The 13,306-nt window shown below is 43.8% G+C and overlaps 1 protein-coding gene across 1 annotated transcript; it reads right to left on the bottom strand.

Moving 5' to 3' along the window:
• Positions 1-6,186: 6,186 nt before the first annotated feature.
• On the bottom strand, positions 6,187-13,306 carry UBE2I (ubiquitin conjugating enzyme E2 I). Its single transcript, XM_014067652.2, has 7 exons — positions 13,125-13,306; positions 12,895-12,972; positions 12,738-12,821; positions 12,372-12,444; positions 11,612-11,721; positions 11,314-11,393; positions 6,187-6,840 (listed from the first exon to the last, which is right to left on the bottom strand). Exons 2-7 carry the CDS (start codon positions 12,958-12,960, stop codon positions 6,777-6,779), a joined length of 477 nt encoding a protein of 158 aa, XP_013923127.1. The 5' UTR covers positions 12,961-12,972; positions 13,125-13,306; the 3' UTR covers positions 6,187-6,776.

Raw genomic sequence — 13,306 nt, 5'->3', positions numbered from 1 at the left:
TATCCTGGTCTTGTTTTTTTTACTTAGCATATCAGTTAATTATTATTCTAAGAATTGTTTTGAGATGATGGAGGAAAAACCAGAAGCAACTTCCTCATATCTGATATCGCTACCTTTTGGTTGTTTCAGTTCTTAATATGTTGTGGATGGATAGTTGACAATAAATGCTCTAAACCAAAAATTACAGTGGAAACTGGCTTCTCATGGTTTTTGAAAGGTCTGGATCCGGGAAATTGCAGATCAATCTTCTTGATATCAATACCTGGGAAAATCCTGGAAAAGAGCACCGATCAGTGAATTTGTGAGCATTTAGAAATGAACAAGGTGATTATTTGGAAGCCAGTATGGGTTTGTTAAATATAGTTCAAGCCAAACAAAACTCACTGCTCTTTTTGATAAAGTGACTAAATTAGTGAATCAGGAAAATCATGTGGATATAATATACTTGGACTTCAATAAGGCATGCGACACAGCAGACCATGGCCTACTACTTTATAAGATAGAACAATATGGAATAGACTTTTTTACCACCAGATTGATTCACAGTTGGCTGAACAATCGCATTCAGGGTTTAGTCATCGATTGGTCCTGGTGCTCTTCAACATCTTCATAAATGATCTAAATGAAGGGCTAAAATCAAACGGCTCGTATGATGTGTTGCTGCTGGGGTGAGGTTATTTTGTTATATATGATTTTCTCTTATTGTTTTTGTTTATTTTTATATTCTTGTAAGCCGCCTTGAGTCACCATGTGTGAATAGGCAGCAATATAAATATCATAAATAAATCTCAAAAACAAACAAACAAATAAAATAATGGCAAACTCATCAAATTTGTAGATGACACCAAACTGGGGGAATTGCTTTGGAAGATAGACGCAAGATTCAGAAGGATCTTGACAGACTTGAGCACTGGGACCTATCCAATAAAGATGCAGTTCAGTGACGAAAAAAGTAAGGTCCTGCACTTAAGAAGGAAAAACCAAATGCATAGATATAGATTAGGAGGCATCTGGCTCAACAGAGAGAGAAAGCCTAAGTATCCTGGTGAATGACTGCTTTAAATGTGAGTCAGCAGTGTACTGCCGCTGCTAAAAAAAAATGCCATTCTAGGCTGATTCAGCAAAGGGATAACATCACGATCATGGGCGTGATAGTTCTGCTTTATACCAATGAGACCTCACTTGGAATTCAGTTCTGGTGACCACAATTCAGAAAAGATGCTGAGGCCCTGGAGATAGTGCAGAGAAGAGCAACGGGGCCTCAAAGCTAAATCTTACAATGAACAGCCAAGAAACAGCTATGTACATTTAGTCGAATGAAGTGAAGGCTCAGGAGAGACGTGATAGCAGTCTTCCAATACTTGAAGGCTATCACAGGAAAGAGGGCATTGAATTATTCTCCACAGGACCTGAGCGCAGGAGAAGTAGCAATGAATGGCTGACTAGAGTGAGATTCAACCTAGAAATGAGAAATTTCCTGACAGTAAGAAGAGTTAATCACTGGAGCAACTTGCCTCCTGGAGTTGTAGGTGCTCCATTTTGCTTTTCAAGAAAAGATCAGACAATATTTTGTCTGCAGTGGTATAGGGACTTCTGCCTTGGGCAAGGGATTGGCCTAGAGCAGTGTTTCTCAACCTTGGCGACTTTAGGTCCTGTGGACTTCAACTCCCAGAATCCCCCAGCCAGCCAAGATTCCTTCTGGCCCTAGGATTCTGAGTCATACCACAGTCCCTTATTTATGGAGCACGGGAGGGGCAATGCAGGGTTCCTGTCTGTCTCCCCTTCAGAGGGAACCCAATTATACTGAAGTGACTCTCAAAGTGCTGATCCAGTGTCTGGAGCCTGGATGGGCCTGGATGTGAAGAACAGATTGGGGCTCAAGAGCAGGGAATAATAGTGACTGAAAGGGCATCTTGTCCACCAGTTGTGCCTATTTGTGGTCCATAAGTTCTTCAGAAAATGACTCATCTTATGATTGGATTGCTAATATCCTCTACATCGGACCACCCTTGAAGACCATTTGGAAACCACAGCTAGTCCACTCCCACAGCAGTGTAGGCAGTCATGGGTGGATGACAATATAGGCACATCCTCTGCTGTTTCATGAGTTACACTGGTTACTGTTTGGTTTCTAATGCAATTCAAGGCACTCGTGAAAGCCCTTTGTGAGTTAGGGCCCAGCTACCTGAGCGAATTGCCCATTGAGGTCAGAGTAGACTTTAGCAATGTCACAGGACCCAGAAAGCCCAATGATGGCTCCTGCTCTCTGGAATGATCGATACCTGGAAGTTCATATTGTTCCCAAGCTATTGATTTTTCACAACTTGCTGAAAACCTGGTTCTTCTCCAGGCCTTGAAATTCAATGCGTTGCAGTCATCCGTCTCTTCTTTGATAAAGATTTTAATTTTACTTCATTGTGAACCACCCAGAGTTGTGTGGCCTCAAAACTGTAATATTAAATAGCAACTAAAATATTGCATTGCAAACTTACAATAAACCTTTACTTGACTCCAGGACGATACTCTGAGGGATCTTTCTGCTCTAGCGCCTAATTTGGCTGAAGGTACTAGAGTTCAGTGCAGTGAAATGAGGCCAAAACTTTTGTCTTTTGCCACATTATGGACAAATTTTAAACCCAAACCAATTTTTTAAAAACAATTCCACTTATAGCTCGCAGCAAAGTTGTTCTCAAAGTGGTTATAACTACCTTGTTCTATTAGAGCAAGGGTCTCGGGTAGCTAAATGTGTCATAAAAACATTGTCGCTTAAATCCAGAAAGCAAACTACTATATGCTTCGGGTCTCGTCAGTTAAATGGGGAATGTATCACCATGACCCCTTTGACTTTCTGCAAACTGCTTGAGACACAACATGAAGCACCACTTGGGTTGTTTTTTCGGGTTTCATTTTTTGAAGTGTTGTCTCTAGTCTCTTCTTGCACTCGATATACTGCTTATTCTTTTACTTTTCTGTAAGCCACCCAGTGTCACTGTGGCATTGGACAGCCTCAAAATTAAATCCTATGAATGGATCAGGTCTCCTGATGATCACCCATAAGAACTTCAAATAGGAAGCAGCAGGCACAAAGGATCAGAACTGCAAGTCGTGAGTCAGCTGGAGACTGAATAATTCTCACAGCGTCACGATTGGCAACTCACCATCCAAGCAACAGATCCACTTTGCTTTCCTATGAAATCTTTCAGAAGGCTGCAGTGTGTCATTGGCAGCTTCCATTTGAACGTGAACATTTTTTAAAAAACTTCAGAACAAAGGAGGCCATAACAGTGTGGGATAAGTGGGAACTGGCTGTTCCTTACCAATCCTATAAAAAGTATTGGCATTTGCTATAGCAAGCAGTAACAGCTTTTTTTCTGCCTGCAAATAGCTGTTAGAGCCAAGAGTGACACACTAACATTAATTTTAGCATAAAAATTTATTCCTGGGCTTTTGAATAATGAGGCAAATAGCTGGAGTCCATGTGGTTATGGACTGAATTTCTCATTTTTTTAAATCTCCACTGATCTGTTTTTTCCCCCTAAACTTGCTTTGAAAATACAGGTGAAACTCAAAAAATTAGAATATGTGCAAAAGTTTATTTCAGTTATGCAACTTAAAAGGTGAAACTAATATGAGAGACTCATTACATGCAAAGCAAGATAGTTCAAGCCGTGATTTGTCATAATTGTGATGATTATGGCTTACAGCTCATGAAAACCCCAAATCCACAATCTCAGAAAATTAGAATATTGTGAAAAGGTGCAATATTCTAGGCTCAAAGTGTCCCACTCTAATCAGCTAATTAAGCCATAACACCTGCAAAGGGTTCCTGAGCCTTTAAATGGTCTCTGAGTCTGCTTCAGTAGGGATCACAATCATGGGAAAGACTGCTCACCTAACAGTTGTGCAGAAAACCATCATTGACACCCTCCATAAGGAGGGAAAGCCTCAAAAGGTAATTGCAAAAGAAGTTGGATGTTCCCAAAGTGCTGTATCAAAGCACATTAATAAAGTTGTGTGGAAGGGAAAAGTGTGGAAGAAAAAGGTGCACAAGCAGCAGGGATGACCCCAGGCTGGAGAGGATTGTCAGGAAAAGATCATTCAAAAGTGTTGGGGACTTTCGCAAGGAGTGGACTAAAGCTGGAGTCAGTGCATCAAGAGCTACCACACACAGACTGATCCTGGACATGGGCTTCAAATGTCATATTCCTCTTGTCAAGCCTCTCCTGAACAACGTCAGAAGTGTCTTACCTGGGCTAAAGAAAAATAGACCTGGTCTGTTGCTCAGTGATCCAAAGTCCTCTTTTCTGATGAGAGCAACTTTTGCATCTCATTTGGAAACCAAGGACCCAGAGTATGGAAGAATGGAGAGGCACACACTGCAAGACGCTTGAAGTCCAGTGTGAAGTTTCCACTGTGTTGATTTGGGGAGCCGTGTCAGCTGCTGCTGTTGGTCCACTTAGCTTCATTAAGTCCAGGGTCAACGCAGCGGTCTACCAGATTTTGGAGCACTTCATGCTTCCTTCTGCAGACGGGCTTTATGGGGATGCTCATTTTCCAGCAGGATTTGGCCAGTACCAAAGGACCAAAACCTGGTTCAATGACCGTGGGAGTACTGTGCTTGATTGGCCAGCAAACTCTCCTGACCTGAACCCCAGAGAGAATCTATGGGCATTGCCAAGAGAAAGATGAGACATGAGACCGAACAATGCAGAAGAGCGAAAGGCCGCTATTGAAGCATCCTGCTCTTCCATAACACCTCAGCAGTGCCACAGGCTGATAGCTTCCATGCCACGCCGCACTGAGGCAGTAATTGCTGCAAAAGGGGCCCAAACCAAGTACTGAGTACATATGCATGCTTATACTTTTCAGAGGTCCGATATTGTTCTTTGTACAATCCTTGTTTTATTGATTGCATGTAATGTTCTAATTTTCCGAGATTGTGGATTTGGGGTTTTCATGAGCTGTAAGTCATAATCATCACAATTATGACAAATCACAGCTTGAACTATCTTGCTTTGCATGCAATGTGTCTATCTCATATATTAGTTTCACCTTTTAAGTTGCATTACTGAAATAAATGAACTTTTACACGACATTCTAATTTTTTGAGTTTCACCTGTATTTTGTGTTTGTTGTTAGTTGCCTGGAGATGCTTCTTAATTGAATAGGAATTCATGAACAAATGCAGGATTAGGAGAAATACTACTCTTTGACTACTATGTTTAAGCTTTTCCTTTTGTGCCAGAAAAACAACACAAAAAAGGTGTAGAGACAGCAGCAATAAATCCAGTTTGTAGTTTGATGCAGTAAATCAATGTGGCTTTAGATTTTTTGAATCCATCAAGAAAATCTGCATTTTCTGCTTTGACCCATCCACTTTTCCCCACATTTTTGCCCCAGCAATTAAAAGCCAATTGAGGAATGGCCAGGAAGTCCAATGGTGTCCTGGACACGGGTTGAAACAAGAATATTGGATGCTTTTTTCCAAGTCTAGAATGTCCGTTTTCAAAACCTGAAAGTTTTTAGCATCCCCATCAGAAAACCAGGTTTGACTGAAATGTTCATCTATCTGGGGTTGCCCAAAGTCAGACTAGATTGCTGGAGTTGTGCCAATCGTACCTTCTTCCTGATCCAGTGGGGTTCTGGAAGTGATTCTTGGTCTTTACCAAGAAAGTTTAGAAGGGGTGAACCACATCTCCAACCCTCCCAGTGCTTCATGTTCAGATCATTCATCTTGGAAAATACCCCAACCAGCCTTGGTATATTTTGGAGTTCTCTGGAAAGTTCCTGTCACAGAATGATAAATTCTTGCTTATCTTGATAAGTTCCAGACCGAACCATATTTTTTTTGGTAAACTCTCACAAGTCTGTCAGAGAATTAAGTAAGCTTTCTTTAAGATTTCTCAATTTTTCAAACATTTCTGCTTTTTCTTTGCACTTTTTAGTGCAATCATAAACAAATTAACTGCATTTTACAGATGTATGAAAAGCAGAGTTAAAATTCTTAAAAACTCCCGGATTTCCTAGGATGGTGCTACAGCAGACAAACTCATCTTCTGAGGGTCAGCAAGTGTTTCCCTTCACCAGGTGTTTAATGGAAACTACTGCACATCAGGTTGTGCTATCTGCACCATACAGCAGTTGTTTCTCCAGTGGTGTAATATTGAAGAAAGCGAGACAAAAAACTTTATAGAAACAGTTTATTTACTCTAAACAGCAACACAGACAAAACTCCATAAACACAAAGGAGGTGACGCAGAATCAAGATGCGGCTGACTTTGGATCCAAGGTATTTATGCAACAATCTAATTCCTTATTGGTAGAAAACAAAAGGGAATGGAGGACATGTTTTTTTTTCTTACCAGCCAAGTAGAGGCAAAAAAAAACCAAAACCAAAAAAAAAAAACCCCAAAAAACATTTTAAAGCGTGCCTGCATCTGAGAGCAAAGAAACTAGAGATACTAGTGAATTTATAGAAGTATAAAAGTTTATAGTTTACAGCAGTTGAAATACTGACATCAATATTAAAATAAAAGCAAGTTTTACATAACAATCAAAAATACAAAAGACTGAAGGAAGAGACCCTGTATGAAAAACTGGGGACAATTCAGCAAGTTTAGAACTGTATACAAGTGGTGAATATGGAAAATGGCACACATATAATCCCTTCCCCTAAATGACTATTAATTGTACATAGCGACATTAGATTTGCAAAAGTTTTGTAAACAAGTTCTTGCCAATTAATCCCTTCCTTTAAAGATGTGGATGACAGGAGCTTATGATGGTGCAAACTTCTTGGCTTGTGCTCGAACCCTCTTTTCATATTCCACTCTGTTTTGGCTAAATGTAGAGGAAAAAAAAGCTAACGATTCTCAAAGACCAGAATCCATAAAGTGTTCTAGATCAGATTCTCCCTAGCACAAAAACCCACAAAAATCAAACTGTTGGTATTTTAAGTTAATTTTCACTTTCCCTGGAGATGGAAATTAGACAGGAGTTACAGGCTAGGACTCAAGTACAAGCATTTTAGAAGACGCCTCCTAAGAATTTTGATATGCATGAATTTGTATGAATGCTATCGGTTTCAGATGCAAAATCAGTATCAGACTGAATGCAATTATTTATAATAATGAAATAATTTAAAAGAATGGGAAAGATAATAAGCACAGGAACTCTAAAGGGGAGGAATCTCCAAAAATCAAACCAAAAACTGCTTCATTTTTAATCGATGCCTCAGAGACCTTAATGGTGTTTTCTCATGCCCCAAGGCTTTTAGCAGCAAACTCTTTATTCACGAGATAGAAAATGGGCCTCAACTCTTTTTAATTATGAATACCTAACAGTATCCACCTAGCAGGAAGCTTTTCCAGGGAAAAAAATATGCTTATAGTAGTTCATAATTTCATAAAATAAAACAATACTTCAAAATTAACTTTCAAAATTTTAAAAAAGTTTTTTCAAATAAATACATTGTTTCAGAAATTCTGCTAAACCATCCTGGCTAGACTGCAGTTCAGTGGAACCTGTTAGGAATGGATTAGGTTTGCATATTGCAATAGCAACGTCATTTCTGCTTCTCCTCAGGGAACAGACTGGATATTTTATTACCTAACTTGCATCTTTAATGTTAATCTTGGGATTCTGCCCATGAATGCCTGCTTCCCCCTCTCTGCCCCCCCCCCTTAAAGGAGCTGAGAGCCTTAGGAAACTACAAAGGGCTCTTGATTAGCTACGTGTGTGCAGATTAGGGAGGCATTTACCTTATGTCTGCATTTATGTCTGCTTAAAAAAATAGGAATGAGCACAAGAACCCAGGCGAGAAGCAGGGGATTGAACACATTGGCTGGCTTAAAGGCAACAGGCTCCCCATCGGCTCCCCATCCTCTCTCCGCCTGTTCTCCAAGAGGGGCTTCAGTGCAACAAGAGAGCAGCTCAGGGACCCTGCTCCGCTCTTGGGATCTCACTTCTTGGGGGGGAGGGGGATCACATTCTGGATAAGCAATACCACAGAGGATCCTCCCTAAAGAGCTCCAGGAAGCAGAGGGCAGGCAATCCTCCATTTACAACACTTCATTAGGTGACCGAAGTTACAGTGGCTCTGAAATAAGTGACTTGTGACCATGTTTCACACTTATGACCATTACAACATCCCCAGGCTCATGTGATTTACATTCGGATGCTTGACAACCAACTCGTATTTGTGACGGTCAGTGTCCCGAGGTCACGTGATCCCCCTTTGCAACCTTCTGACATGCAAAGTCAACGGGGAAACCAAATGATCACTTAACAGCCATGTTACCAATGTAACAGCTGTAGGGATTCACTTAACCGTGGAAAGGTTGTAAAATGGGGCAAACTCACTTAACAAATGTTTTACTTTTTGGGCTCAATTGTGGTTGTAAGTCGAGGACTAGCTGTAGTGAATTGACAGGAGGAAAGAACCTCAGAACGCTTCTTCCATTTGGGCTGCTCTTATGGAATTACCTAATTTTTCTCTTTGCTTTTTGAGTGTTAGACTAGAGGTGAAATCTAAATTTTTTTGCCACCAGTTCTGTGGGAGTAGCTGGGGGTGGGGGTGGTTTCAGACAAAGAGGCAGGAAAAAATGCTTTAAAAAGTGAGAAAAAAAAGTTCCCACGATTGCGGGGCACACGGAACCTTCCCCCCCCTCACTTTTTAAAGCATTTTTTGCTACTGGTTCTAGTGAATCGGTCAGAATCGGCCGTGTTTCTCCCCTGGTTAAGACTGAAAACCTCCTTATACAAGCATTTCATTCTTATATTTTTTATGATTTGGGATGACGACTGTTTTGGATTTACACATTTTTATTTGCTTTATTTTCTGTTTTATAACTTTGCTCCTGTTTAATATCACTTGTTGTTGCACTGTAAAACTACAGTGAGTTGGCTTGTAAGAAGCATGTAAGTAGAAATCTAACAGTCAATAACTTCTCTGACAAAATCTGCAACTGAAGTGAATGCTGCTTTGAGGGAGGGAGGGAGGGAGGGGTTCTGCCTGTCTTGAAGGGGGCAATGGCCCAACCCTATTAGAAGAGGCCATCCTTGGACCCAGCCAATCTTCAGTTTCTGCTTCCTAGGGAGGAAGATTGAAAGGGTGGCTGGCATTCAACTGCAGAGGGGCCAGAATGAAGTGGATCACCTGCACCCTTTTCAGTCTGAGTTTAGGCCAGATCACGATCAGGCATCCTCTGGCTTACCTGCAGATTGGGAACCACTGTTTTTCAGTGATTCTCCTTTTCTCTGTGGCTATTAGGAGGTGGGGGGGGATGTCTAGCCCTAAACCACAACAATGTGACTGCCTCAGTGTTTGGGCTGCCCACTTCTTTTAACATCTACATGAACTGAAGATACTTAGACGGGCATCTTCACCCCAGCTGGGCAGCTGATGCAGTGCTCCCTCAGTGCCTGGCAGCTGTGGCGGGCAGGAAGCGGCTAAGCTCAACCTCAGCAAGACAGGGTTTGCGCTCTCTGTTCCCCTTCCCCTCTGACTCTAAGGTAGCCCTTCCCTGACAGAACTGCTGTGTGACAGGGGAGTCCTCCTGGGTTTGGGGCTTCAGGGAACAACCACAGCTAGAGAGGCTTTTGTAATGGTAGCTCTTGCTGGCCAACTGCACCCTTTCCGGGGCAAGGAGGCCTTGCTGCTAATGATTAACCATGGCTTGGTCACTTATTGGTGGGACTGCAGCAGTACCTTCTGCGGGGACTGCCCTTGGAAACTGCCCAGAAGTCATAGGTGCCCAGAATGCAGCAGCTCAACCAGTGCTGGACATCTCCCCTTTTACCCATCTGACAACTTGGTTGCAGAAGCTGCACTGCCTTTCAGTTTCTTCCTGGGTGCAATTCAAAGCGATGCTGATTCCATCAGGCGGCCCATGTGCCTTTCTCACTGCAGGGCAACCTTTGGGTCCCTCCCGTTAAATTCTGCCATCTAGTGGGAGCGAGGCAGAGCACCAGTTGTGTAGCAGCCCCATCCAGTAAACATTCTTCCTCTCCAGATCAAGCAAGCCTCCCTCCACCTCTTTACGTTTCTGGAAAGCCATAAAGAGAACAAACACACACCCCAGGCCCTGAAATGCCATGGCTGGAGCCTGGGGGTCGCATAGGAATAAGGCTGGAGGTTGCAGATTAGGCGCCTTGAGTTTTCTCATCTCTTCAACTGTAAGACTGATCATATTATTGGTGTTTTATAAAGGTGGGTGGCCATTTAAATCAATCAAATTCTATCGGAGGCAGGGATGAACTAATACGCCTGCAAACGGTGGTCTCACACACACACACACACACACACCCTTTGGTCTCGCTTACAAACAGTGCCTACCTCCTGCTTTGAGGCCAACTTCCCCTCTTCGGCCTGACTCACTTCCCCAGCAACATTTGTACCTCAGATAAATCTTTTTAAAAATGTACCTAGGTATGCACAGATAGAAACACACCAGTAGGGAGTTCCGGATCCCGGTGCAACTGGAATGGTGCAATGGGTCCACCACATGAACGCACACAGCATGCGCATGTACACAGCGCATGCATGCGTATTTACTGTCTGCAACACTCCACAACGCTCCAGCTGTTTGGCAGAACGTTGCGCAGGCGCCATAAACTCTGTGCACATAAGCCCCGAAGAGCTCAAATGCAGGTAAGGATGGCGAGTGGGCCCTTCGGAGCACCGTACCAGAATGGTAGCCGGTGCTCCCGGTAGGCACCGGTACGCCAGTGTTTAAAATGAAGCCCTTGTTCCAAGAGCAGCAGAAAATGAATCTGTTCTGTCACCTGTTTGAATGTTTAAAAGAATAGTGGAAAGGAAAGGAGATACAGGGAGTCCTTGACTTACAAGTTCATTTAGTGACCATTCAAAGTGACAACAGCACTGAAAAAAGTGATTTGTGACTGTTTTTCACACTCACGACTGTTGCATTCCCATGGTCAAGTGATCAAATTCGGATCCTTGACAACTGACTCATATTTATGACGGTTGCAGTGTCCTGGGATCATGTGATCCTCTTTTGCGACCTTCTGACAAGCAAAGTTAATGGGGAAGCCAGATTCATTTAACAACCAGGTTGCTAACTTAACAAATGCAGTGATTCACTTAACATCCATGGCAAGAAAAATCGTAAAATGGTGCAAAACTTCACTTAACAAATGTCTCATTTAGCAACATACATTTTGGGCTCAATTGTTGACCGTAAGTGGAGGACTACCTGTAGTTCAGAGACCTAAGATGAAACCAATTTTAATCTCAAACTCCATGATCTATGTTTGCTATTAAAAAAGAAAAGGAGTCAAAAGGAAACTCACCAGTAGATTGTGTAAGCCTCTGCTTGAGCTGGGTCCTGGATATTTGGTTCATTTAGGAGTTCTTGAATTCCTAACAAGATCTAAGAGCATAGAAGGGAAGAAGTATCACTGTAAAGTAGACTTTCACCTTGCAAAATCATGAATTAAAATCAGATACATATTTTCTTCAAGATATTAAATCCTCAGCTGTTAATTGAGAGTTTAAAATATTAAGAAATCATTAAGTCTTACAATTAAGGCATTTGAGTCAATATAGTATGATTCATAAATTACGTCCGTGTTCTAACAAAATGCATACTTGTTTAATTGTGATTGCAGGCCTCCAATCCTTATCCTCTTCTAAGATAGACAGACAGACTGTGCCTGAAGGATAGACGTTTGGATGGAATAAGGGTGGCTCAAATTTGCCTAGAGAAAGGAAAATTTGGTTCAGATACAAGGCTTTGGCAAAACACTTAAAAGCTAGCGGGGCTTCAATCTATTGTAGGGAGCAAGAATATGGTCTTTGCCTCTATGCTCAGTTTGAACCCCCTTCTCTGAAGTAAACCAATTGAATTTATTTATAGTCCCTTAGATCTTAAGGACTAGAGCCGATATCGCTCTGAAATCCTCTGAATGAGGTTTCTTTGAGTTTCTTTTAAAAGAGGACTAGTAACTTAAAGATGGTGACAAGAGTTGGGTAGGAAAGAATCCCAAAGGATTGAAAGAAGCTGAAACTGAAGTACAGCAATTTTTAAAAATGCATCTAAATATATTTGTTCCATGCACCAAAATATTTATTCAAGCACTTAGACTTGGCACCAATTAACAAAATGAAAATAAAAATGAAAAATATCAAAATATCCAATGGAAAGAAAGAAATCCTCCAGAAGAGACAAACAGAAGACGGGACAGCTTCAGAGTTACCAAAAAGTGAATTTCAGAATCTCTGCCCATGTAAAACTTAGTAAGCTAGGAATACAAAAGAAGGGAAGCAGCAAATTCTCCTACTTTGCTCCATCTCTTTACTTTAAAGTCCTGAGCTTCTACCCGGCAGCTCCGGGGGTTGCCAGACTTACATTTCGGAGGCGACGAGGGATAATCGTCCTTAAAAAGCATCCGTAACTTAAACAAGCCTCCTTCCCACGGGGTCTGCGGGGAAAGCACAAGAGAGAGAGGAGGGAGCCGTTGGCCCGCAGCGCCTCTTTCCCGAGGGCCGCAGGGGAAGCGTCCGAGGCTGCGGGGGAGGCCGCCACAGGCCGGCTCTCTTAGGGGGCTCCGGGCCCTTTCCGCCTCGGGCTCCTTTCAACCGCAGCGCCCAGGCCGCCTTTCTCTCCGGGCGCCGCCTCCCCTCCTCCTCCTTCCCCTTCCGGAGGCTCCCGGGGCCCTGAGGCGCCCTGCGGCCCTGCGGCAGCGGACAAAGGGCGGTCCGGGCGCTTCCTTACCCCTTTCTTGCCCGGAATCGCGCACTCCCAGTTCATGAGGTTCATGGTGCCGTCGGGGTTCTTGGTGGGCACCGCCACGAAGCCCTGCAAGGAGCCGGAGGTTAGCCGCGCCGCCCGCCCCGCGCCGCCCGCCCCGGCCGCCCCCGCCGCCACTTACGAACGGGTGGTCCTTCCTCCAGGCCTTCCTCTCCTGCGCCAGGCGGCTGAGCGCGATGCCAGACATGGTCGACGGACTCTGCGACACAAAGGCGGCCGGTTAAGGCGGCGTCGGGGCCCCCGGGAGGGAAGGCCGAGGCCCCGGCTGACCTTGACAGGCGCCGCGCGGCTCGCCCCCCCGGCGCCCCCCGAAGCGGCCTTCATGCCCCCCGGGCCTCCCGCGGGCCTTACCGTGAAGCGCCCCGGCGGAGGCGGCGGCGGCAGCAGCAACCCCCGCGCGTGTCCCGGATTCAGGCGGCGGCGGCGGCGGCGGCGAATGACCCGGATGTTCCCTGCCCGCCTCCCCCCTTTTGTCTCAAACCCGGCCTTTCCCTCGCAGAAAACGGAGCGCGTCAGCACGGCCTGTCCCTCGG

The sequence above is a fragment of the Thamnophis sirtalis genome, unplaced genomic scaffold (genome assembly GCF_051295495.1).
Source record: "Thamnophis sirtalis isolate CommonGarterSnake01/CBP01778 unplaced genomic scaffold, rThaSir2_p1.2 scaffold_14, whole genome shotgun sequence".
Classification (NCBI taxonomy): domain Eukaryota; kingdom Metazoa; phylum Chordata; class Lepidosauria; order Squamata; family Natricidae; genus Thamnophis; species Thamnophis sirtalis.
The sequence above is the reverse complement of the archived record's forward strand: the minus strand, read 5'-3'. Positions and strand labels throughout refer to the sequence as shown.